The 27,793-nt window shown below is 41.2% G+C and overlaps 1 protein-coding gene across 2 annotated transcripts; it reads left to right on the plus strand.

Annotated features, from left to right (window-relative positions):
- Positions 1 to 931: 931 nt before the first annotated feature.
- gpsm1b (G protein signaling modulator 1b) lies at positions 932 to 25,688 on the plus strand. 2 transcript variants are annotated; one of them, XM_034602205.1, is made up of 14 exons: positions 932 to 1,257; positions 10,020 to 10,241; positions 11,254 to 11,389; positions 12,157 to 12,299; positions 12,763 to 12,886; positions 14,417 to 14,532; positions 14,736 to 14,891; positions 14,993 to 15,101; positions 15,199 to 15,313; positions 17,110 to 17,180; positions 17,303 to 17,473; positions 22,770 to 22,917; positions 23,386 to 23,591; positions 23,786 to 25,688. In XM_034602205.1, exons 1-14 carry the CDS (start codon positions 1,196 to 1,198, stop codon positions 23,984 to 23,986), a joined length of 1,980 nt encoding a protein of 659 aa, XP_034458096.1. In that variant the 5' UTR covers positions 932 to 1,195; the 3' UTR covers positions 23,987 to 25,688. The 2 variants fall into 2 exon arrangements, with proteins under 2 accessions (XP_034458096.1, XP_034458097.1); XM_034602206.1 differs by having other exon boundaries at positions 986 to 1,257; positions 22,773 to 22,917.
- Positions 25,689 to 27,793: the final 2,105 nt, after the last annotated feature.

Raw genomic sequence — 27,793 nt, forward strand, 5'->3', positions numbered from 1 at the left:
ACATGCACCCAATACGTCTCACTCAGGTTTTCATTAGAACTATGTAACTGCACTAAAATGTGTTTAAACCATCCGTAGAACAACACCGTGAAGCCATCTTAAAAACACATCTTAAAAATACAGTATATATGTGCGGAGGAGAAAAACAGCGTTGGTTTACCTGATGATTTTTAACTTCATCAGGTAAACAGGTTTTCGTTTGCCTTCATCAGAGGAAGGGCCACAGGACCGAAACAAAAAGTTAAAGTTTTTCTGCAAGTACAGGAAAGTGTGCAGGACTCCTCTTCTCTTTAAACTATCTGTGCAATGTCACTATCACATGTGAAAAACCTTTACACTCTATATATTATGTTTACATTGTACACACTACTTTCTACTGTGTTTGTATTGTACTTCATTCATTTTAATGAGCATATATTGTCACTGAGCACTTTTGCTAAAGGTAAATTTCCCCATAGTGGGACTAATAAAGGATTTTCTTATCTTATATAAGCATATCTTATTTTTGCACTATTCTGATTTGCTCTACGCTTCTTCATCCTATCCATCATGTGCGTTAGGAATGAATACTATGTTGTACTTTGTACTATGTTTTGAGTACTTACTATGTTGCGTACTTATTCTGTCTACTTATATATTTACACCGGGGATCAGAGAAAATTGTAATCATGTCTATGTCCTGACCTGTACATATGGCAGAATTGACAATAAAGTTGACTTTGACTTATCTGATCCTGTCTTGTCTTGTCTTGTCTTGTCTTGTCTTGTCTTGTCTTATCTTATCTTATGTTTCAGACTCACAGAGCATCAGACTTGCAGGAGAAGACACAGCGTGTGTGCATGAAGGTGTAAACACACTTTGGCCTCGTTCGCCACCACACACACACACACACACACACACTCATAAGGAACGCCCTGTGCCCGTGACGTTACGCTGAGGGGGCGGGGCCTCGTGCTTTTATGGTGTCTTCAGCCTGACACCTCACTTCCTCACTTCCTGAGCGGCTGCCATCGCTGCTGCAGAGTGAGGGAGAGGAAGAGTGAGGGAGAGGAAGAAGAAAGGTGAGGAAGAAGAAGAGGAGACGGAGGGAGAGACGCAGCAGAGGAGAAGGAGGAAAGTGGGAGCTGCCTGTGGAGGAAGTCACCGGGAAGAGGAGGCTCCGCAGCGGGAGGAAGGCAGCTGAGCAGCGGGGCTATGGCTCAGTCGGCTGCTAACGGTGTGGACCAGGATCTGGCCAGTAAGAGGCTGCACTCCAGGTAGGAAGCGGAGGACCGGAGGGGGGTGGGTGACAGGGGGACAGGGGGGTGGGTGACAGGGGGACAGGGTGCTGGGTCTGTTAGGGGGAGACACAACAACAGGGAGCGGCTGAATAGGAGAAGAAGAGGAGGGTTATACCAGCCAGCTCCTGTTCTCCTCGGAAGGAGGAGTCAGGCAGGAGAGGGGGGGGTTGACCAGCCAGCTCCCTGTGATTTTTATTTTTTTTACATTATTATTAAAGCCCAGGAGCCGGTCACAGCTGCAGCCAGAGCCCGGATCCAAGCCTCATTCCTGGCCCGGGTCATAGAGCTGCTGCGGCTGGAATGTGCCAGACTGAGAGGAGCCTCATAAAATGTGCACGTAGGAGGAAGATACAGTGTGTGCATGTGCATGTGCATGTGCATGCACAGGTTGGACAACATTTGACAGTGCACATGGCTCTGATTTTATAGAGCAGTGAACACAAGATGCACAGATGCTCCGAGTCTGAAAGATAAGATATAATAATAGATGAAAAGATAAGATAATCCTTTATTAGTCCAACTATGGGGAAATTTACCAGCAGCAAGAGTGCACAGTGACAATATACGCTCATTGATATTAATTAAATACAATAAAAACACAATAGAAAGTAGTATGTACAATGTAAACAGAATATATACAGTGTAAAGGTTTTGCACACCTGAGATGGTTCAAACACATTTTAGTGCAGTTACATAGTTCTATTGAAACCTGAGGCATATTAGGTGCATGTGGTCGGTAGCAGTTCGACACATGTTTTTCATACTCGGTGAATATGTGATGACCACGTTCCCTCTCATTTGCACATTGTCTGTCTCATCTTGTCTCACTGTCTGTATATTTGCATGTTGTCAAACAGTTTTAACCTGAGCTTCACACTGTCTGTCAATGGAAGTCCCATCTGAGGACGATCCAACACAAAGATTGTGATTATTCAGTTTTGACAAAACATAATATCAATAACAATAATGACAATACATTTTATTCATATTAAACATTTAACAATGCTCTTTACATATCCTAGACATCATCATAGACAACCATTACATTTAAGGCATTATGTTTATACTTCTTATTACCAGGTAAGCAACTATTATTATTTTCATTTTTGATCATTTACAAACAAATCAAAAGTTTCCCCATAACTTCAGGAATAACAATAAAGCTCAGAATAATCATATTATTCAACCAAAGATAATCTAATAATAATAATATCCCATAAATGGCAATGCAAATTGTCAAAGTCTCACTTTTGAAAAGCCAAAATTGACAAGATCAAAAAGGTTCCTTTTTAATTTTCTGTTGAGCGACTAATCAGTTGATCGATTAATCTCATTTAATGTGTCACCCTACCAATCATGTCATGTGTTTCCTGGCCAATGGTAAAACTTGATGCGTCACTGCTTTATATTTTGACATTTTGAAAATTGCTTATCTCTTATAACACTGAGCTGATCAGGGGCATCCACGTTTTTGTTTCCAATCAAGTGTTGTTGAATCAGTCATATCACCGATGGAATATGCAAAAACAATAAGGTAATTGTGTTAAAACTGTAATGTACTTTATTGTAATGTAGTCACATATTTAACTGACGAACTTTTAGACTTTACAGACTGTCACTGTCTTTATTGAGTGGAACCATAATGAGCTGCTGGGGCTGTTTCTAACTGTTGACCTGCACAGTGACATTCATAAGCCCTGCAAGGTTGTCACGTCCTCACACACACACACACACACACACACACACACACACACACACACACACACACACACACACACACACACACACACACACTTGAACAAACACAGACACACAAACACACACTTGAACACACACAAAGATAAATACAAAGAGTGCGTCACAGTGCTGCTCACGGTCATATAGTCAGATCTACCCGGTGTGATTGCTCTCCCTCTATTTTACAAACAGATAAAGTCAATACATGACCTTTTCCACCATGAGGGTTGTGGATATATGTATTACGTGTGGGGTCTTTGTCACCAAACAGCTCCTGTAGTCATGTTGGGAGGACGCAACCTATGTGTTTGTCAGGCTCAGTGTGGTTAATGGAAATATTGATCTATCTAAAATACCTTTTGTTTAGAAATTTGTTATGCTGATTTGGTCACATGATAAACTCATGAAACTGAAATTTCATGTATCTGGGATCATAAGGAGAATAGCGGCTAACCAAGTTTTAAATTTTTCGGGGGACTCTGGCCATATTGTCCTTGTATGTCACATTGAAATGGTCCCATATCGTTTTAAAGCTCTTATCCACCTTATCCATATTTGTCTTAGCAGTATGAGATTTAAAGATTAACAGTGTTCAGAGTGATTACAAAAGTCAGGTTGAATTTCAAATATATATATATGTTTTGAAATTGGTTACATTTTCATCAAAGTTAGTTTATAATATAATCAAGACCTCCAGAAAGTTTGGTCTGTGAGTTGTTGCTGAGATGTCATTACTTATCTGAAGTGGCATCACATTGCTTATTCTTTGCAGTCTTGCACAGTGGTTGATGATCAGTGCCCACAACTGTTTAAGATTATACCGTCACCCTCGTACTGACTAAAAGCAACAACAGTTTCATGTCCTTATTTACACATCATGTGCCTAAGTGGAGGTGTCTTTAAATGTCACCTTATTCTGAAAGGATATATAAGAATCATTGTCATGCTCTTCAGAGACTACATCGTAGATCTTTGAAATTAATGCTTATGAAAATAATGCAGAATATTGTAAATATGACATCATTTATGCAGGGAATCTTGAAATCCGGCCACCAAATAAAAAAAAAATACAATCGATTTCATTCCTGAAAATCGAATGTGATATTGTAACTTAAAAATAAAAAATCTCTGCTTATTCTTGGTCCACAGTTGATGATACTGCTCAGTTAATATCACACACTGACAGCAAGTTTTGTGAGCTCAGGGAAACAGAATCGTGCAGAATGAAAAAGCAGTTTTACAGCAGAATCAGACAAAAGAAGGAAGCCGGAGAAAGCTCTGCTCTAGCTGGAAGAGCCGTGCACTGCAAGAGGAAAAAAACATTCCTAGAGAGTTTCTCTTTGGTTTCCGTGACAACGAGCCGCGGCACTCTGTAATTATGGCTGGATTAGTGTGCAGAGTTTCTTAGCTAAGCCAGGACTCATGGGAACAGAATTTGCAACAAGGATCTATGGATCAAATAAAAGCTCCATTAACAAAAACTTAACTGAACTTATCTTATATAGAATTAAATTCATGTTGTGTTTTCATATATGAGCATTAATTATTGCACCATATATTTTAGTTGCCTTTATGGATTGTCCTACTCCATATTTAACCATATTTGACAGTAATCTGGAGTTGACCTGTACTTATTAACTTGTACTTTCTGAGGTGAATCCAAAGGACTGCTTCCTAAAAACGCACTTTCAGACGCACTTTCATTGTGACATGTTGAAACACTGTGGTTTGATGGAGAGCGTGAAACACCCTCAATTGTCTCCCACGTATTCGAGCTCAAGTCGCAGAGGTACCCAGTCAAGTAGGGTATTCCAGACATCCCTCTCCCCAGCAATGCTTTCCTGCTGGCCTGCTCAGGCCAGATGGGATATGTAATCCCTCCAGAGATTTCTGGGTCGACCCCTGGGTCCTCTCCCAGTTATGTGTGCCTCAACTATCCCCTTTTGCTGGGAAGGAGAAGCGGTTTGACTTCCAGATTCCCCCCGGATGTCCAAGCTCCTCACCCTATCTCTAAGACGGAGAAAACTCTGTTTGGTCCATTGGTGATGGGTTGGAATGACACACAGTTGCAGTAAATGTATTTTTGCAGAGGCTTAAGTATCAAGTACAGCTGGAAACATAAACTACAGACTTACTGTATTCTGATTTTGTGCAGTTCCGGTTATGGGCATGTTATGCTAGTTGAGGCACAGTTTTGATCACATGAATGAATCTAGACCTAGAACTGTTGGTACAAATGCGGATTGTTTGAATATTATTCAATGTCGTTGCACTGTCATGGTAAGAAGGCGAACAGAATGGATATTAATTCACAAAGACCAAAGAAAAGGGTGATACAAGAGGTAGAAGGTGCATTGTGAAATATGGTTCACCTTGTTCTTTTTCCCAGTGAAAGGGCGAACCTGAGACCTTGCGCAGTTTGGCTCACACACAAACCTCAGTTTCACCTCCGTAACTTCCTCCCTGAAACCTGACCAATATATTACATGTGCGCTCTGCTGCCATGGCAACAGCACTGAGAGACTGAATCTCTCAGACCACAGGCAGGCTATTATGGGATGAGTGTCTCTCAAACAGACCAATTAGAGTGGTAATCAGAGAAGAGAAAAGGCAGACCACACTGCACAGATCCATTCTTCTGCCAACCACAAAGATGACAAGAATGAAAGTCACTTTGTGAAAACCATCTCTCAAAAAGACCAATCCCTTGTTGGTCTTTTATTTCTTGTCCTATTTTTTTCTGACAAGTCCATAAAGTTCTCTTTCTCAGTCTTTTATCCTTGTTCCGTCTGTCGTTTAACCGTCAGGCTAGCCATCAAGCTGTACTTTTCATTTACCGATTTTGACCTAGATAAGGTGTGATATATTTGCCTCTGACTTTACAACTGCACAGCTGAAGTTCCTTAACCAAGTGGCCAGGCCTTTTTAAGGCTACACCCATTTTCCACAAACCATGAAAACTCAAGGATTTACAACTTTGTGGTAGTTAACATCACCGTCTGCACCTGGACATCTGCTGCCCTTTGTCTGGTAACAACACCCCCATAGCTACTTGCCTCAACTTTCCCTGAAGACACTGCATTGATATATTTCCAAAGCCTCTGCATCTACAGTTGACTGAAGTTTTTAGACTTGTTGTGAGTGAAATATTTCATCTTCTTTTGTAGTCGACCTCCATCCTGTAGTCCCCCCCCGTTTCATTCTGGCTGAGGGTTCTCAGAGCTGTAGAGTCTCCCCCCATAACAATCCAGACTGCTGCTGTTAAATCCATTTATTTAATACAGAGGACACGACCTTGCACATTTTTATTGACTGTTTTCTACCCTGGTAACCACCTCTGTCCGCCTTTACAGAGCGATGTTATTGCCAAAAGATGTTTGGAGTGCTTTTGCCCCAGGGCCTGGATGTGTTTTCCCCCACAACAGCACTCATCACATCGCATCATTCGTTATGATGAAGGCAGTTTGGACGTTTCATTTCACCTTTTGGATACTGAACTTTTTATTTTAGATGTTTATTGCGCTCAAAGAGCCACTGGTTAAAACTGAGCTGTTGTAGTGGCAGTAGTTCTAGAGTGATATGACGGCAGCTTCGTCTTGCATCAGACCTTTTGTCCTTCAGGTAAGTTTCCTTTTTAAAATGTCTGTATAACGTCATTGTGGGCTGTCTTATATTTTAATGAGCTGAATTGTTGGTAGTATTTATAATTATCATCATTTATGATTATACATGAGGTACCATCATGTGTCAGGTATAAATGTGGTTAGTTCAGACTTTGCCAGGACAGCCAACAACATCTATCTGGTTAGTTTTAATCCATTGAAAGTTTTTCAACTGAATATTTGGGAGATGTACTCTATCACAATATATATTTGTACCACAGTGTAACATTTCATATACATAGGGAGAGAAGGAAGAACTCTGTGTTAGATACTCCTGTGGTGAGTAACACAGGGTCAAACTATGTTTCTAGCTCAATGAGGGTATGCATGGCTACATCCTATGGTGTCAGTCTGTGGTTTCTTAGGCGTCACTGCATTACCTTTGTTTCGAGTAGACCAGAAACAAAAGCACTGCCATGAATCATAAAATTAATGATGGCTGAATTCCATTTAGCCGCTTTAGTTCCAGGGTCCCGGTACCGACACGGCTCACAGGGACACTTGAATAGGACAAAAGCAGTTGTTGTTGTTGATGTTATATTTAGCACATGGGCTTTTTCTGCTCATAACAAGTTGAATGTCTGCCGTAAAAAAAAAGTCCTGTCCTGCTCTAAAGGCTCATTTATGCTGCCGTTAACAAGACACATTTGTTTTTAACGTAACCGTCACTGCCCATATATTTCCATGCGTCCTGTATTTGTCATGGTTGTTAAGCAATGCATCCACTAGAGGGAAGAACAGAGTCGAGAGTTTCTAACAAAACAAACATGGTGATGGTGGAGAAGGTTGTGATTATCTACCTCTTAGGAATGAGGCTAAAGGGGCCACGTTGTACATGGCGGTGGTCTGTGAGGAAATGAAATACTTTGCAGCATGTGGATGGTGAAATTTCTTCCTTGTGTTTTATGGATGTCTCGCCTGAACTATCGGCGAAACTGCCCCCCACGATTTTCTTGTGGTACTACTCCATTTCTTCTCTTTTGTCCATATCTGTTAACTTTCAGAAGACGTGCACAAACATGGGCGAAACGAACGTGTACAGACAGCTGTCGCCTGTTTACGCATACTTATCTAAGGGTGTGTCTGAGGGTACTGACTCATGAGTTTTGATTATTTTCATTATTTTGTAGTGAAAAGAACAGTTTTATCAACTTGTGTAAGTTTTGTTTCCATATTCAGTTGTTCAGCTGAGAATATCAAAATGTTTATTTGTGATTTTAGTTAAAATAATTGATAAACATCAGTACAAGTCTAGTGTTTTCATTCATATCCTGGCATCCCCTTCACTCACAGTCTTATTAGCCCTGGCCGGTGACCTACTGAAGTTTCTGCCGGTGTCAGCAGAGAGTTGGATTAGTCTGGGCCGCTCACTGCGCTGTGTGGTCTCCAGCAACGAGTTGCAGGTCACTGGATTAGTGATCCGCTCTTTCTGTCTCGCATCCTTCCCCTCTGTCTCTCATTGGGGCATTGGTCAAGCTTAGATGAATTGCACTCACTTTGTCGTCACTGGTTTCCCCCCCCCTCCCTCCTGGTCTTACCCAGTATGATCCCCTATAGTATACCTTCCCTCTTTTAAAGTGGAGCAAGACGAGACTGGATGCTGCTGTCACAGTTCAGGGCAAGTTGACGAGGGTCAAATGAGAGAACGCTTCTTCTTGGGGGCGAAGAACTGAACATCTCGACCTTTTTCATGAAGTCCACTTGGATATGTGAAACCTGCCCTTTGTAGACTCTTGACCAACATGTTTTTGCTTAGAAAAACATTTGAAACTGGATCTGGTCTTTTGTGGAATTTTCTACAATCCCCTCCTGACTGTCTCGGCTTGGAGAGCAGAGGGTCCAACATTTGGTTTTCTGGAACGTTCTCGAGGACTGGACTTGAAAAGCAGATGTGATTCTTGGCTGTTCTCGGACTGCGTGTAGAGCTTTCAGCTGGAATTCTTCCAGGTTTGCTACAATGTTGCTGACATTGTAGATTCTACTGGAGTTATTCAGTGGACAATACTGACTTCATATGGACCTGTTTTTGTAGCTGGAAATCCCATCTATATATATCATATCACTCATAGTCTCATTGTATTTTAAGTGGTAAGTGTACTACTTGAACGGACTGCAATCTCTGTGTAGGGTTTTCGACGTAGCTCTTGCCTGTTAACCCTCATGGCATTTGCGCCCTGCCCTCTGACCGGGGCAGAGAGTGCGACATGTCGACTCGTCCACCGGGGACCCCGACCACAGGCCATGCTAAAGCCTTTACACTTGGAGCTTCAGGTGTATGTGGACAGAGTACGAACCAAGCAAAAGCACAGGTACTGCCCAGAACTGTGTTCATCTTGTCGCTTGGTTTTGCAAACCTAGTGACCAATGGTAACTACTCTGGTTAATTACTATTATCAGTTACAATCATTTTGGCATTAGTGACAGTCCAATTTTTGGCAAGCTGTAAGCCAGAAGTACATTTAATTTTTACATGACTATAGAATACAAACATTGTTGTGGTGAGCATCTCCTTGCAATTCCTTTTTTAATGGTGACTTTTGTAAAAACTGATTAGATTCGAGGATAATCCTTGCTTAGCTATACATTCTAGTACCTTATCTGGAATTTGGAGCTGCAACCAGATTGGCTGGTCTTTAGTTTATCCTGGATTATGCAATTAATCGGGGATGTACAGTATAGTTCTGGATACAACTCACTGATGAAACCCCTTGCACTGGTTGTGACTGCACTCACGAATGATTCACTCATGAATCTAAATATTGATGCATCCAATCTGACTAGATGCATCAATATTTAGATTCATGAATATTTGGTACATGCTACACAATACCACACTTATTTTATACTGCTATAATTTGATTGCTATAATTTGATTTATATGTTTTAAGAAGGAACTTGTCACAAATTTGACATCTCTTTTACCATGTTGGTTTCCTCTTTTATCCAAGTCATAGAAGGCATTTACCATACATAGTTTAAAATATGACATTACTTTTAGTCCCTTACTCTCAGAAAATGTTGAAAGGCATCATCGGCTTTATACGGAAAGAAAAAAACTGTCTTTATAAATGCGTCATGTAAAAGATCAGGCTCATATGAGCAGTAATGAATGAAAAGTGCATCACGTTTTTCAAGGTGCTCATCTTAGAGCTTAAACTCAGTTGCTAAGGCAACAGTCCACGGATATGGCTGGACCTTGTTGTCATGGTGATACTGCCAATTTGTGCCTTGGCCTGAGAAGAAGTTGCACTGCCTCAGTACTAAGGGGCCATATCACTGACATCACTGACCATGCTCGTGTGTTAACAATAGTTACCTGTTTGTTTATGCAACATTTAGGATGGAGGCCTCTTGCCTGGAGTTGGCCTTGGAAGGAGAGCGGCTGTGCAAGGCTGGAGACTTTAAAGGCGGGACAGCGTTCTTCGAGGCAGCCGTTCAGGTCGGCACAGAAGACCTGAAGACCCTCAGTGCCATCTACAGCCAGCTGGGCAATGCTTACTTCTACCTCAAGGAGTATGGCAAAGCCCTGGAGTACCACAGACATGACCTGACCTTGGCCAGGCAAGTTGTGCACCCTTTAATTGAGCCTGACTGATGTTGAATTTTGGGGGCCGCTGCCAACACTGCTATTAAAGACTAAAAATTCCAATACTGCTATATCAGATGAGATATATTCATAAAAAAACAACATAAAAATCAGGTAATAGAGGCTTGAGTTTCTATTATTTGTTCACCCTCTATAATATTTATCTGTTTTAAGTCCCAGGCGTGAAAGAAAAGTAAAAAGATGTATTTATTTATTCCAGCAAACCAAACCAGATGAATCCCATACAAAACTTACTACACAAATTTATCTCAGATGAAATAGAATTAATATCACCTCTAATGTGAAGGTGCTTTTTTTTTGTCAAGTTGAACAGATTTTATATTGAAAATTATGGATTTTCAGTTTAATATGTTTTTGAGTCATCAGCTAATAAAACAATATAGTTTAGAACAAATGAGCTGCAACAATTAAATTAACTAAAATTCTAAGTTGTGTTCTGATACAATAATCAATGATAAATAATAAGAGATAAATAGAAAGAGAGGTTTGCCTTTGCCTGAATTATGTATTTATGACTCTTCTACTCTTTGATATATAGATGTTGTCAGACGTGGAAGAACCAGGTCACTGTCTCCAACAGATTTGATGTAATGTATCAAATGCATAAAGGATCATCAGCTGATTTAATTTTGTTTTGATTCAGACGATGAATATTCCAAGAAAAGTGAGGGGACTTTCATATAGTAAGAGTCAACAAGGAGCAGCTGGGTATTAAGCTCATATGAGTAATCTGCTCCCCTGCAGTGAGTGCAGCTGGTGTTTCAGCAGGGAAGTGATTAAAGACCCGGGGGAGATTTATCTTGTTAAGTTATGGTCTCACCAGGGCCACTGGGACCTGGTCCTCGGGAAGTGAGCCACCAATTAAAAATAATGCTACACAGCATCTCTTCTTAATGGCTACTGTTTAACTAAATGACTGTGGTCTTTGTTACCTAACACCCAGTGTGTCTTCGTTTGCTTTCTCAGAACAATAGGAGACAGGATCGGAGAAGGAAAAGCCAGTGGGAACCTCGGGAACACGTTGAAAGTGTTGGGGCGCTACGATGAGGCTGTTGTTTGCTGTCAGAGACATTTGGATATTTCTCAAGAGCAGGGGGACAAGGTAACATGCAGGTTTTTATTTCCTTTCAATAGCATGTCCTTAAAAGCTCTTCAGACGCACCAATACACTGAGACCTTTGTATGTTTATCTGCTCCTTAAGCTGGACGTACACTGTGCAGTTTTAGAAATATTGTTAGATTCCAACTGACACTGTTCGAGTAAATCGTTGGCAATTGAAAACCAAAGCTCATGATTGTTGTGCTGCTCGGTCCGACCATCAAGAAACAACCTGATTGCTCACACCGTATGTATCTGTCGGCCCCTCCGGACCAGTCTCACTATCGTCAAAAGAAAAGAAGTCGAAATTTCTTTCTTTCATAATTGTAGAGAGGGTGAATTGTACTGCCGTCCAAAAAGAGGCGACGACATTTCTCTCCGGTATGTCGGGACATGATAGAAAGAGGAAGAAACATCCATCAGGCAGGTTTGCTGTTGCTTTAGCTCGACCAGCCCGGCCTCTCTGTTTTCTGTCCGGATGATGTGTCAAGTCGCCGTGTTCTGGTTTCACTTTGATTACCATATCACACAGGCAAAGTGAGAAAAAAGGCGCTGAGTTCGGGGATCGATTCGACGGTGCGAGAGCATGAAGACGACTGACCAAAGTTTCTGTCAGAAATTCACCCGACCGTCCGACGGCCTGTCAGGAGCATTCGATCGATCTTGGCTGTTACACTGCACAAGAAACGATTCATGACAAAGCTGGAAATCTGTCCGACCCGACTAACTTTAATCTTTCTTTTCCTTATCTCTATATTTTCTGGCTGTAGGTTGGAGAAGCCCGAGCTCTGTACAACATAGGAAATGTGTTTCATGCAAAGGGCAAACAGCAGTTATGGGGCTGCACCCAGGAACCGGGGGACCTCCCTGCTGAAGTCAGAGACACACTGCAAAGGGCCACTGGATTTTATGAGTATGTATAGTTGACAGTGTCGAGAATGTGCACAACAGAAAATCACAGAAGCAGCATGGAAAATAGAGTTTCACTGCATTTTATGAATTATCAGTTAAATAGGCAAGGGTTACTACTTTGACTCACCTTTGGTGGTTATTCAGCTGTTCCTCTATACGTCTGTGACTGCCCACCACATCTGGATTTGAGTTTTCTCTTAATTTACCTGCAAATTTGCTCAAATTTGTACTCCTATTTTGGTCCAAGCTTTGGCTGCAGCATTTTCACAATTTCACAACCTAAAATGAGCCGTTCTATTCTCTAAAATCTTGCATTTTCATATGCAGAACATGAATTTGCCATTTAGATTGCTTTCCAATGACAGCATGATTATCTGTAGAACAAGTACATTGACTTCATATATTTAAGATACTACTTATCATTTACATTCAGCTACTTAAGTGGTGTGTACATTCCTCTGCAGGATGAACTTGTGCCTGGTGAAAGAACTTGGAGACCGAGCTGCTCAGGGGAGAGCCTACGGGAACCTGGGAAACACCCACTACCTGCTGGGGAACTTTGTCGAAGCGATCAAGTTCCATCGGCAGGTGAGAAACCCGCACAATGTTCACCAGCATCGTGTTCGTGTCTCTGCAGCATCCCCCCCCCGTGTGATTTATCAGCCTTGTTAATGTGCCAGAACAGAACGGGGACACTGTGTCAGCAGAACAGCACCCTAACTTTTATAAGTGACACAAGGTTGTTCATCTTGCAGCTGTTCAGTGACTTTGAAGATGCTGTGTTATTATCTGCAGCAGAATGTGTATAAAATGGACTTGATCAGAGGGGAATTGCTTTCAATTATCTTTTATTAATGTTTTGATGAATACAAAATATGAATAAAAGATAATTGAATCTTAAACTTAATATCACAATACTGAACAAGTTTGTATCAACCTCTTGGCCATGAATGTTTTGAGTGTCGTCCCTGCAGCCACAGCATCACATATTAATTTGCCTTGTGTCATTCATCATCCTGTCCACTCTCTTCATTCACTTCTGTCATATGCAGCCCAGAAGTGGTTCCCACTGAATTGAATTAGTGATAACTACCACTAAGTAACAGGAGGTTATGACTTAGTCAAATCAGTTTGTGATCAAAGATGGAGGATTGTGTTTGTGATCAAAAGTTGAGCTTTATCCTTTATGACAGACCAAGTCCTAAGTGTTTATTTGATGATGAAGATGTGCAGCATCAGTGTCGCATATTTCATAGTAATAAGAAGATAACCCCTTTATAAAGATGACTACACTCAGTGAATTAGCAAACTGAATGTATTTGCTCCATGTTGAGAAAGCTAGATAAGATTCTACATGCAAAATATTCAGTTTCCAGAGAGAAGGAGGAACTGACCTCTTGTATAGAAAGTGTTGATTACTTTCATTTCACTGAATCCATTTTTATGCAAACTACATAAGAGAATAACTGTCCTTGTGCTCGCTGCCAGCTATGCAGTGAATGCAAGGACAGGGATAGAGTGTGAATACAACATAGTGTTTCATCAAAATATGTGTTATTTCCTAGTGCAGTGCTAATACAAGACAGCAGGCGCTGCTACCTCTACCATGTTTCTCACCTCCCTGAGTTTGTAAGTGGATCCTGATCCATCTCGTGCTGTACCATCACACTGTGTGCAGAGATTGATAGCCCCTGGTAGAAAGGAAAAAAAGGAGGAAATTGGTTTCTGGTGAATCATTGGTAAGAATGGCTTCAGGCTTCCCCGCATGTGTTTCCTGTCACTCTCCTTTGTAAACCACTTGTTTGCTCATGGGAGAAGGCGCTCTCGTTGCCCCATCACAGATCTATCAGTGTGCGACAGAGGAGAGCATGCTGCTTCCAAAGCAGAGGGGCTGATTTGATGCACCACTGCTGCAGCAGCACCTCTGGTGATGAAATGATGTGCTCAGCAGAGCTCATAGCATGAACTTGCGTAACAGCCTGTGCTTGTACACTGGGTCTAAAGAAAAGTCTTAAGAAAAGTAAAATGACGTGATTTGGTTGAACTTACCTGTTTTTTTATATACATATATTGTGCTGTTGTGGTTTGACTTGACCCTCGCTGCTGTGTCATTCACAGCGATTATCCATTGCCAAAGAATTTGGGGACAAGGCAGCAGAGCGGCGGGCGTACAGTAACCTGGGGAATGCCCTGATCTTCCTGGGCCAGTTCAACACAGCCACAGAGTACTACAGGTGAGGAAAGAGGGCAGTGTGACATCTAGTGGAGGTTGGATGAAATGCAAAAGAGAAAATGAGACTATATGGGAATATAAATGATTCTAATGCGTTATTTGAACTCTTAAAACACAAGAAAGAAAAAAACTTTGAAGACTTTGTCTTCATCTACAAAACCTCCCTTCATTTCCCTCTTTACCATAATTTTTCTTTTCCTTCAGGAAAACTTTGCAGCTGTCCAGGCAGCTGAGGGACCAGGTGATGGAGGCTCAGGCCTGCTACAGCCTGGGAAACACCTACACTCTTCTGCAGGAGTATGAGAAGGCCATAGACTACCACCTGAAACACCTGTATATCGCCCAGGAGCTGACTGACAGGTAGAGTTCGTGTAAACTACATCTAATGCAGGCACACACTCACACGCATAAGCGGAGGAATAGTTTTTTGAATGTGTATATGTGTGTTTGTGGTTTAATAGGGTCGGTGAAGGCCGTGCCTGCTGGAGTCTGGGGAATGCATACGTGTCTTTAGCGAACCACAAACAAGCTCTTCACTATGCACGAAAGCACCTGGACATCTCGAAGGAGGTATGACACAGCATTCGTTAAAAGTTAAAAGTTAAGTCTTCTTGTATTTGAACTAATTAGTTTAATCCTCGTCCCCGTCTTTGTATTTCTCCTTCAGATTGGAGACAGGAATGGGGAACTGACAGCCAGGATGAACGTGGAGCAGCTGATGGAGGTTCTGGGCGTCAATGAGAGCGACCTCTCGCCCTCCAGCTCCGAGTTTGAGATGCAAGGTAACACTTCAAGTTCTTTCTACCTTATTTGTATTTTATAAGTGAGGTGCTGGCAGATCACCTTTGGACAGAGCCAAGCTTTAACCATTCCCAGTCGTAATGCCAAGCTAGCTGGCTGTAGCTTTGTATTTTAAGGATAGAAGTAAGAGTGGTATTGATATCCTAATTGAACTCTCTGCCAAACAAAAATAAGCATATCTCTCAAAATGTGGAACTTTTCCTTTAAACAGGAGTGTATACAAATGAATATAATAAATCACGGAGAGTTTGATTTAAGAGATACTTAAAAAATCTTTGTCATGTACACCTAGTGGATGTTATAAATGGAATGACTTAATACCACTTATTTATTTTGTCATTGAAACATTGCAATACTGTTCCCACTAATTTAAGTTCAGATAATGAGATATGCAATCATTCAGTTTAATTTACATATATCAGAGTGAAGGTCCTTGTTCTTAAGTTGTATTAATTATAACTATTGTGCAATTGACTTAAATAAAATTAGAATTTGCTCTTTAATCATGGTACAGTACAAATGATGTTTAGACCCTTATATGGTCATAATGTAAACTTGAATCTGGTCACATTCAGCAGATTCCAACAATTTACTTCAGATTGAATTCTGTGATGACCTTTGTGGTTGTGTTTCTCCTTGTGATTTATTCAGCTGTAGATTTTGGCACAATGAAAAATGTTCAGTCAAACAAGTAAACAAAAGAATCACATGCCGCTCTTACTCTGAAGGTGGAATTACCCATATACTCAGCCACTGTTTTCCTCTGCGTCAGTGTTTCATGTGACTCGATTTCTTAACCGCCATGGAAGCGAGTTACTCAGTTTCCTTAATCGTGTGTGTGTGTGTGTGTGTGTGTGTGTGTGTGTGTGTGTGTGTGTGTGTGTGTGTGTGTGTGTGTGTGTGTGTGTGTGTGTGTGTGTGTGTGTGTGTGTGTGTGTGTGTGTGTGTGTGTGTGTGTGTGTGTGTGTGTGTGTGTCACACAAAACAATGGCTAATGGGTTTAATTTCAAGTTAAACCCAGGGGTTTAATCATTGGGATTTAAATAAACTTAAAATGAATAATAAAAATAATTGTCACTTTAAAACTATTGATGATAAATAATAATTTTAGATTCTGATCTATTGAACTCTGTATTTGGTGTGTTGTCTTGATTACTGAGAATACTGTTCGTGTTCATAGCTATAGGTCATGTGAAGCTGACTTAAAGTGAGAATGACCTAACACATGTTTGTGTTTTGACTGAGTCCACTAAATGTGACCGAGAGCCAAGGGGTTTTCACATTTTCAAAGCAACATAGAGACACAGTCTATTTTCAACTATTTATCCTCAAATAAAGCAGATTATTATAAATGGACCTCAAACGATCCACTCACTCACATAATTGAGAGAACTCGCATAACGAAAGCGTGGAGGAGCTGAACGGTCTTTATCTCTGCAGTCAGCCTGGCTTTTGTGTGATGTTTGCTTTCATGAACCCTTCTCCAGGCAGAAACTCACACCAATGGCCCACATATCCCTCCCTGGTGCAAGGCTGGCAAACAGACTCTTATTCAGATTGTTTGCTCGCTTGTCTCCCTAAACCTCACAGTCTGCGCGCACGTCACAGGACCACTACTGACATTACAGACCGCTGCAGAAAAAAAGAGGACAAACAAAGAGCCCCTTGCATGCTCGAATCAGCAAGTGGAACAAATTTAGAATAAAGTCTATGACAGATTCTAAAGATGTGGGATATTTAAATGTTTAATTACGTATATCTATTTTTTTTTCAATAGGAGCAAGACCCAAATTCACCAAGAGAAACAGCATGGACAGTGTAGAGCTGTGGAAGTACTCTTCAGACAAGGTGATTTCTCTCCCTCACATTTCAGTCCGGCGCGAGCTGTGTGTGTATCGTGTGATCCCCACACCGCTCCACCAAACCGCCATCGGTCCCTCACGGAAAACAATGTGTCCTTTTTACTGCAGAACGGTGAGAACCAAGACTTGGAGAGTATACCCAGGAGATCCAAGAGTCAGCTGTCACAGCCCGGCAAAAGGAAAGGCTACCCCGACAGTCAGTCGTCGGACGAAAGGCCGTGGTTGGACTCTCCGCTGGACTCTGACGACATCACTGTGCAAGTTCCGCCTCCAGTGCCAGTGAGTGGCTGTTTTTGTTTATTATTGCGATGCATTGCGCGCTCTGATTTCCCCCCCCCCCTTTCCAATCTTTATGCTAAGCTAACCCACTTCTCACAGTAGCTTCATATTAATCGTACATATAAGAGTGTGAGATCAATCTCCTCATCCCTCAAGGAATATATTTTCATATCCCTTTAAACCTCTATTTTTGGCTTTAGCGTTGTAATTATTAACCTTTCAGGCTTATATGCATCATACAAGATCTACATAAAGATAACAAATGGCAAAGCGTCTAGATCGCCTCCTTGTGGCTGGCTGCAGTATAGGTCATAAACCCTGCCTCCTCCATGTTAACCTATGGGAAATGGACCAAAGTCAAAGTACGCGTTGACATTTTTTGTTCAAAGATGGTTTAACTCATTTTAGGTAGTCCTTATCACACTGATGTTTGTACTTCTGTTAATTTTTCTGGTAAGTTCGGTTTAAATCAGTTATTTGATGCTGTAAAAATGCAGTGAAACTGACTGACTCTTCGTTGAGCGCATGTATCCGTGGGACCTACTGCGCAGACTCTGGCTCCAAATGCGCAAGATGGTAGCGTTTGTATTCTGGTTGTTTTGGCTTCTTTTCTGGACAGTGGGAGGAAGTGGAGATGTCTCATCCCTCTTCATATACAGCCTTTCTAATGAGCTATTGCATATTATTTCAGATACACAGCACAGTGTTATTTGCTTATGACAGAAAAACACTGCACAAGCTCTAATTAAATTGCGTGCCTCAAATCTGAAGCAGCACACCAACATCTGCAATAATAATAATTAATTTTAAATCTAAAATTTGCTGAATTCCCTTTTCTACTTTCTCTGTTCTTCGTCCCCTCTCTGACTCGTCTTCAGGGCTTCTGCATTGAAGAAATCGCGAGGAAAAAAATTAGACATTAGAGTTTAAATTGGGACCGTTTCCTTTAATTTCCCATGAGCTTGTGTAAGATGTCGGCTATGTAGGTATCTTATTAAATGCCCAACGGTGATCCCTTCGCTGTGAACTAGATTCTTAATGAAGATGTGGTTTCACAGCTGTTATATCCCTGATATTCAGCGTTGCCCACAGCATCTAATGGCTGTTTCTGTGACAAAGCTAATTGTTGTAATCAGGAGGCTGACGTCCTAGAAGAGAGAGAGAACATTACTGGGCTGCATGATGATAGTTCATCACGGGGGGACACAGGGGAAATTGAAGTATACGCTTTTTTTTTTTTTTTTTCTCTGCCAATTTTCTAAAAGCAGCTGTGGGTCTGTGAACTTTGGCTGCTCTTCCCAAAAGCTATAAGTCAGAGAGAAATCCACCTTGGGATGACATTAGGATTTACTGTATCTTCAATGTAAATAGATGTAATCCAAATATATTTTAAAAATAAATGGTAAACCAACTTTGTGGAACCATCAAATGAGGATTAGGTTTGATCGTGATTAAGTTATGTTCACAATCTAGCATTTTTATTTTCGTTTTATTTACTTTATGTTGTCAAGTTTTGTCAACTTAAAAATGGCTTAAAAGCGAAGTTAGCGGGTTTTTCCCAAAGCCTCTTTTCCATTGGTTAAAAAACCCACTTACACACACTAATATCTGGCTTTTGTCTGCTGTGGGAATGGAGACAATCACCGTTCAGTCCCTGGTCAAATTTGTTTTTTATCGGCTCTGGCTCCAATCAGCAGTGATGGAAACATGAAACCTGGATGAACATGCTAATTTCTTCTTTATCTTGGCAGTGTAGACTTTGTAGAATTTAAAAAATAAAAAAAAAATAAATAAAAAAAAAAAATTCAGACTACCCTAGATTTGTAATGTTGTTTTTCACATCTTGAGAGGAAAATACAACAGCGATTTATTTTTTATTTTTCTTCTTTCTTCTCTGTATCGTGCAAGATGCAACACTGGCAAGACAGCGAGGTGAGGGAGCTTTTCAATTCCAGACACATTTGTGATGTCAAACACGGCAAATAGATTTCTTATTACTTCCTTTGTCATCCATGATGGCATCACCTCACAGTACTGTAGCTGTGAAACACACATACACACAACATCATTTCTTCTGTCACTGTCTTCCTGCCTCTTTTCGCTCTCTCATCATCACGTGTTCCTCTCCCCCTCGTTCTCTCCCTCTGGCCTACTTGATTAATTGGACAATGCAGAAAAGGGAAGTGAGTTGATCTGCACGGAGGCCGTGGGGGGGACAAGGACTCAACTGCTATAAGTCACACCTGATCCAAATAAATAAAAACCACAGCGTCGCCTTTCTAATGCGGCGCCACCGTCTCTCGCTGGCGGCCGATGCTGGCGTGCAGTTTACTCATCGATGGAGCCATCTTTACACCCCAGTGCTCCCCTTCGCCCACCACCAGCAGCTCTCTCCTGATAATGTGACCTTGATCACAGAACCGCCATCCTCCCCACAGGGTCAGCCCCCCCCACCCCCTCTCATTTGCTTCCCATAATGAGTTGTTTTCCCTCAGTGAACGGGACGGGACAAAAATGGCCTGCAGTAGAGCCGCAGAGGGAGAGAGAGGGAGAGGAGGAGTGAGGGGATGGTAGAGATTAAAAGGAGGAAGAAATAGAGGGATAGACAAGGAGAGGAAATTGGAGGGAGGGAGTTGAGTACAGCAGGAGAGCAGAGAGAGAGGGAGAGAGAGTGATGTAAAGTGGTGGGAGACAGTAGGGGGAGACGGGGGGAGTGTGAGCGAGGTGTGTGTGCGGACAGAGCGAGGGGGGAAAGAGAGCTCGGAGAGAGAGAGAGAGAGAGAGAGAGATAGCGAGTCGGAAAGATAGAGGACAAAGACAAAGTGCCGCTGGTAAGATGATTCAATTACGTTTTACAGCTTGAATAACAAGACGGTGCAAAGGACACCGGAGGTTACTAACTTTTCTCCCGTAGATGTTTGACACTGTGGAGTAACAGTGTGTTGCGTCGAGAGGTATTTCACTGTTTAAATAAGTAAAATGTATGTTGAACCATGGTGGGATTTTTGTAATAGAAAATGTAGCCGTGGAGAAGCAGAGATTCTGCTGCCTGATATCAGGAGTCTGCTGACACCGACCTGCTGCGCAGTTTGCTCTAGGCAAAGTGGTTTTCAATTTTTCAACTAGTTGCTGTCAAATCTTCTTTTGTTTTGGTCGTACACATTTTACCACTTTAAGGAGTTAATATAGTCTAATTGTTATTTGGGTCAGTTTGTTGAGGCGTGGTCGGGAGGGACAGTATCGTCAGAAAGTCTTTTTAATGAGGATCAGCCTGTCACGACCTCTGCTGCTTCTGTGCAACTCTGCAGCACAGTGTCGTGGGTTTTGTTTGTTATCACCGAGGTGTAAGATGTTTTGTGGAATACGTGAAGCTGAAGAGGGACTAAATAAATTTAAATGCACGAGAAGACACGTCATCCGTTACAAAACAATAAAACTATATTCATAACATTTCACTGTCAACCATCCTGTGATACTGTTGCGCAACTATTAGTTTAAAATAATTGGGAGGGAATCTAAGAAAGTGATTCTATTGTTTTTTGTTTAGTTATTGATTCTAAGACTTGTTTGGCATTTTCTTTAAATTTTTGCAAACGCTGCTTTATTGTAACTGATTGATTGAAGAATTTTTGGGGGATTTTATTGATTATTTTGAAATGTTCTGGCCACAGCTTATCTTCTGTTGTCAACGGTTCATGTTCCAGATTTGAGGATATTCCAGTTTTTACTCTGCAGTTTTCCAGAGACTAAACCCGGTCCTTGGAACAGACCTCAGGGATTTCTAAGAGAAGCCTTTGACATTTGTAGGATAAGTTGGATGAAGTATAAAATTCAAACTGCTGTTGTATTATTGAACATTATTTAATTCACGATGCAGTGGAAAGCTTGTTTTTTATATTTTATTGTTTTTGCTGCTATCTGATCTCTGTTGGCAGTTTTCTCCGTCGGCATCACAAGACCTGACCACCTGATTGCCAGAATACTTGGTCGAACATAATTTTTTAAAAATAAAATCCAAATCATTGTTGATAAAATAATTATCCCCTTCAGTTGCAAAGCTGCAAAACAATAATTTAGACTGTGACAGTGGGTGAGAGCATCACTAACACAAAGTGGACTTTAATGACTTGGCTTGACAGTGATTGAATAATTGATCAGCTGATCATTAATTAGAGTTACACGCACATTACGGGCTCTGCCAACTGATTCTGAAACCAACAGCTGGAGTTTAACAACTTCCCTGCTCATGTGTGGAAGTTACAAATAAAGGAAGCATTTTATGTTAAATTACACTTTTATTATTATTATTATTATTATTATATAACATATTTTACAGAGCACACAGTCAATCTAAAAACAACAAAACGTGAAAAATATAAACAGAAGGTATGAGGAGTGATTTAAAAGATAACATTGACTTCGCTCATTTAGCTCTGATGAAAAAAAACCACACAACCCTATCATACTAAGTTCTTACTTGTCAACATGCATGACCTCAAAAAGCAGCTACAGCTTCATCTCTTGATATTTCCACCTGATTTTCCAGGTTACCACCACGTGATCCCTTTTTACTTACATGTAAATGGGTTGTTTATTTTTACATTCTGTGATATGGTCCAAGCTTCAGTATCTAGGTCAAGGTAGTCTCACCAGGAAGGCCCGTCCCCTCGTGAGTTAATCACCTCCACGCAAGCTGGCCATCTTCATGATCCTCATTATGCAACTCATAATGGAATTGAGTTTAATGATTTCACCTGCGGATCATGTTTCTTGGATAAAGGCACAGTTTCGACATAACTAAGTCATCCAGGAAAAAGTGAACCATATTATTTTTTTTCATAAACCAAGTCAGTTGGGATTGGCTCCTGCTGCAGAGTGACGCACAGAATAGTTTTTTTGTGACCTAAAGATAATGAAAACAGTAAAAGCTTGATAAAAGAAGGCCACTCAAAGGACACATACCTTAACCAAGGCCCAACAGTCGCCTTATGAAACCATATTTAAATTCACTAGATCATGATTTGTTTGGGGGGGGGGATCTGCACCAAATTCTTCACGCTCACAGATATCAGTCAAAATCCATCCATGAGAAATCAATGGTGCTGTTGAAAGTGTAAAGAAAGTGAAAGGAAATCCTGGATCTGGATACCACACCACATCCTTCCACCAAGTTTCGTGGTAATACGTTCAGTAGTTTTTGTGCAACCTGCTAACCAACAGGAGGTAATGACAGGGTTTCAAGATGGTCGCAAAGACGGCTCTGTTCACCTGTTGTTGTTTTTTATTTCCTTTTTAGAAGTTGGGCCGTGACCCCTCCGATGAAGACTGCTTCTTTGACCTCCTCAGCAAGTTCCAGAGCAGCCGCATGGATGACCAGCGCTGCCACCTTGATGAGGCACAGAACGGCGAAGATGCTGAGAACGCCGCGCTGAACGACATGATAGGTCAGTGGAGCTTTAATTTTAGTTAAACACTTAGAATTAATTTTGAATTTTAGTTGCGTGAACTCATTTGCACCATGTGGAAATCCCTGTGATGTCACCAATTGTTATGTGCCGTTTTGAAGCCTTGAGTTTGGAATTTTGGCCGGCGCCATTTTAGTATTTTGAAACCAGAAGTAAGGTATTGGGAGGAGCAGGGGGGGGCTGACTGAGAGTTTAGGGAAACTACACGCCCACCGACATTTGCGACCTCTACCCATTGGATGGTACTAGCTTTCAATCACATGGTATCCATGTCGCAATGCATATCGCATTTTATTGTCTATTATACTCAAAATGGGACCAGAATTTACAAAATGAACATCGTGCTGGTTTGAAGAAGACTTGAAACCAACATAACCCATGAACTGTGGGGTCATTTTTTTGTCAGGCTATGATTTTCACTAACTGGGCTCCTCCCTCTCCTCTTAGATCCTGCATTTACCACCTCCCCCCAGACTGAGGAGCTGTTCGATTTGATCGCCAGCTCCCAGAGCCGCCGCCTCGACGACCAGCGGGTAAATCTTGGTAACCTCCCGGGCCTGAGGATTACCCATAACAACCTGGGACACCTGGTGGGCGAGGGAGATCATCAGGAGCCCAGCGACGACTTCTTCAACATGCTTATCAAGTGCCAGGTGAGAACACCACTCGCATATGAGAAGAACTCAAGTTTTTGATCCTCGTATATTCTTTATTATTAGCTATATAGACTTTGGAGAAGGTTGTCATGGAAACATTGGGTCTTAAGTCGAAGTCAAACATGGACTCGGTAGTGTTATGTCACATTTTTCACTCCGCTCCCTAAATGTATTGATCTTTCTGCCCACAGTCCTCCAGGATTGATGACCAGCGATGCTCCCCGCCAGAAGCCGGCCCCCACGCGCCCACGGTGCCCGACGAAGACTTCTTCAGTCTGATCCAGAGGGTGCAGGCCAAGCGTATGGACGAGCAGCGCGTCCAGCTGCCCTCAGACGACCAGGACGACCCCGAGTCGCCTGATCCGGAGCCGCCTGGCGGGTTTTCCAGCTAGGACTCGGTGAATAACACTGCACAACTCTATGTCAAAGAAAGTTAAAAAATTAAATTAAAAAAAAAAGCAGGAGAAAAAACGAAAAGAAGGACAAGCTGACATTCAACACCTAAGGCTGAACTAACACGTTTTCATGTTTTTTTAACAACAAGACAAAATTCCATGTGCAATAGGCGGTAACCTATGAAATGTTGCTCGGTGTGTTATGCTCTAAATGTGTGTAAATATAAGCAGAAAGACGGCAGAAACGATGCAAGGTGGTTGAGGGAATGAAGACAACACAAGGTTATGGTTGAAACGTGCAAATGTGTCTTCAATCTAATGCCTTAATCAGCATTTTTCAGACTCAAGATTGTATTCACTGGTGTCAGCTGTGGTTTTTAGAAGCACATGACGGACATACAGTATCTTATCAAGTCGTGGAAATCACAGAGATTCAATGACGGAAGCGGAGTTTAGGGAAATATGAGAACGAAATTGTAGATTTGCACTGAAACATGAGGATTTCTAACAAATTGTGTCAATTCAGTCCCTCAGATCGATGCTGCTTTTATCATTTGATTTGTGCGGTTCCCAGTGCTCCCAGAGAACTAGTGTTATTTGTGCAGTAACAGTATTAAACGCGGCCTCCCAGTGTTAAAACAAACTGTTTCTGTCAGCGTGAACAAGATCGATATGCAACATTTCACTTCCGCCAACAAAGTCAAGACGGACTCGATTATGAGCCACATCGCTGTCTATGATGTGAATTCATGCATTTTTTAAAAAATGCATCAGCCTCCTCACACAGTATACAGTAACCAAGGTTACTGGCCAAATGATTGAAAGAAGTTGCTTATTTCATAGATTTTAAGATTTAGAGTTGTGCGATAATTCAACGTCCGGTTCGTATCTCTACTCGTTTAAAACAAAATAGTGATGTCCAAACTGTTCTGAACATCTGATAACAGACTACTACTTACTGCCATTATTATTATTTTCATCATTAACTAACATATAAATAAAAACTGATGCATAAGGTGGGTGCTAATGCCATGAACATTATTGAGTTCTAGTTTGTGGTGCTGGTACAGTGCCTCCCTGTGGTCAGAATGTTGTATTACTTCTGTTGAGCTACAGAGTGTTGGGGATGAAGGACATTTCCTTTCCTGAATATTTGCAGGGCCGCACTGTAACACTAATATTCTGCTCCAGGTACGACAACTGTGAAAACTCTCATCTGGTTTCAGCTGCAAGGTTTTGCAAACTTCTACCTTGTAATTTAGAGATACTTTTTGCAGCAGCAGCAGCATAGGCAAAATGAGGTAGTCGATTTTCCTTTCTATCCATTTGTTGTTATGAAAGCAAGTGACGTAAAAACTGCATAACATTTCTAAATTGAATGTACAGAGCAAAACAAATTTAATCTTTTTATCCAGAATTATTGCTTAACTAATTTTTGTACCTCAATCCTTTTAGAGTTGCTGAGTTCTGAACCAGAACGCATCATTTGATTCACCTCTCTTTGATAAACGACACATTGGGAGATACATTTAATATGTCCTCCTTTCTGGTTTTTGTGAATTAACATTTTTAGAAAGTACTCGGTACGCTTCTGTTTGTCTCTGCCATAATTTGTACATATAAATATATTTTGTATTTATGTTCCTTTTCGAGGACGTGAATATGTCCTTTCATGCTTTTAATAAAATGTTACAGATGTTTTGTTGGTCTCCGTTTTTGTGAAGTTGTGCCTCTGCGCCGCCAACAAACAACAAATTTGGTAGAAGTGTTCAGTTGGACTCACGCTCGAGCTGATTAGAATTTGGTGGTCAAAGGTCATAGGTCAAGGCCACCGTGACCTAACTAAGCCCATATGTTGCCTTGTGAACATGGTATCTCAAGTTTGCCTCCTCAATTTTTTACCAGGAAGTGTACAACTACTGGGCAGTGATTAGGGCCCGAACACCTAAAAGTGCGAAGGCCCTATTGCTTTTCGTTTTATTATTCAGGAAAATTAATCACATTTTTGACGGCTGGAAAATACTCGAAAACTCACCAAACTCGTCAGTCGTCAGGCCTGATGAAAATGTACGTATTCTGGGGTAATTCAAAATGGGCGTGGCAAAATGGCCTAACTGCGCCCCCTAAAACGCAGCAATTCCGTCTGGTTTAACCGATCTTCACGACATTCGGTACATGGTATCATGACCGGATGAAAAAAAAAGCCCGGCACCAATTTGATTAACGCAACAGGAAGTTGGACATTTTGGATTTTTGCCGTTTTACACGTTGTGTATTTTAACAAACTCATTTAATCAGATCAACGTGGAATTCGGTGAGTGTCATCTTGACTCCTTGGAGATGAAAACTAAGTCAAATTGTGAGTTTTCGTCACACTGTGTGGCGTGGCGTCAAAGTTTGATGATTCGCCAAAAAAGAGGGATTTATTATAACTCCTCTGTGCATTGTCCAATCCGCCTCAAGCCTCTTTCACAAGATCACAGTCCCTCCCTGAACAGATCCATGTGTCAATATTGACTCATCGTCACAGTGCTTTACAATAAACCGCTCAAATGAGCTCAGACAAGACCATGGTCAGAATTGTGACATTAACTCAAACCGTGTAGACATTGAGGTGCACTAAAGGTTGATCCTTCGCCAAAAGAGACAAAGTTTTCATAACTCCACTGTGCATTGTCCAATCAGCACCGAAATTCTGTCACATGATCAGTGTCCCGGCCTGAACAGCTCCATATGTCAATATTAACTCAGAGTCATAGCGCCATCTACTTAGTTGTCTGAAACAGGAAGTCTTTTTTAACTCCACTGCATTGTCCAGTAAGCACCAACATTTTCACCTATGATTACAGTCCCAGCTTATTCTTCATATCAATCAGTCTATTAAGTATATACTGTTATATTTCGAGTTTTATTTTGTTGATCTAGCAATGGTTAGCTAGCCAGAAAAGAAGCTAGCTAGCTAACAGCTAGTTAGTATTGTACATATTTCTCTTTCTCACTAGTAATGGATTGTAAAATATGACTTACATGCATCAGATGTGCAAAAGCAGCTGTGTGAAATGAATGACAGGTGTTCCGTAGTGAATACATACTGTATAGGTCATTTTGGACCCATGTGTGTAAAAGTGATGTAGAAATACAAAATTTACATTTGTTTATAAAGGAAAAAGGAAAATAATGATTTGTGGTAATCAAAAACAAGATAGTGAATGATAAAATTCATTCAGACAATAAAAACTAACTTTTGACCCATGTTGTGGAACAAAGGGTTAAGATGAAAGAATAACACTGGTTTGTGACTTACTAATTAACTCCACCCAGGCTTTATATAAAACAACACTTCAAAGGATTTATTAAGCAAAGAATTCCGTGTTGTCAGTTTGTTTTCATGTTAGTGGTCATAGATTCCTCTGATGTCTTGGACTGTTTCAAAGGTGAACGATTTATACGATCTGAAGAGAAACAAGTGTGTTTTTGACCTGAACAGATCTATTAATCTGTATGTAGTGATGGTGGTAGCACCACCTACTGCCAAAAAGAGGTAAGCTCCGTTTTACAACTTTAATTAGATTTACATAAAATCTTAATTGTGTGGTCTACACCTGGTGGCGTGGGCCGTAATGCGTCATTAGTGGGCGTGGTCCAGTGCCGCGTGACGGACGCAAGAAGTGGTGTTTATCCTTCCCGCGATGCACAAAATGCCCGTAACATGGAGATCGCAAGTGCTCGGGCCCGTACAGTGCTGTTTTTGATTTAAAAAAAATTCTCAAGTCTCTACGTATAAATTCCTCTTTTTTTTAGGTT

The sequence above is a fragment of the Hippoglossus hippoglossus genome, chromosome 12 (assembly GCF_009819705.1).
Source record: "Hippoglossus hippoglossus isolate fHipHip1 chromosome 12, fHipHip1.pri, whole genome shotgun sequence".
Classification (NCBI taxonomy): domain Eukaryota; kingdom Metazoa; phylum Chordata; class Actinopteri; order Pleuronectiformes; family Pleuronectidae; genus Hippoglossus; species Hippoglossus hippoglossus.

Coding starts and splice junctions, on each gene's coding strand:
- gpsm1b (XM_034602205.1), top strand. CDS start 1,196: ATGGCTCAGTCGGCTGCTAACGGTGTGGACCAGGATCTGGCCAGTAAG. Junction 14,533..14,735: donor ACAGCCACAGAGTACTACAG/GTGAGGAAAGAG, acceptor CTTTTCCTTCAG/GAAAACTTTGCAGCTGTCCA. Junction 14,892..14,992: donor GCCCAGGAGCTGACTGACAG/GTAGAGTTCGTG, acceptor GTGGTTTAATAG/GGTCGGTGAAGGCCGTGCCT.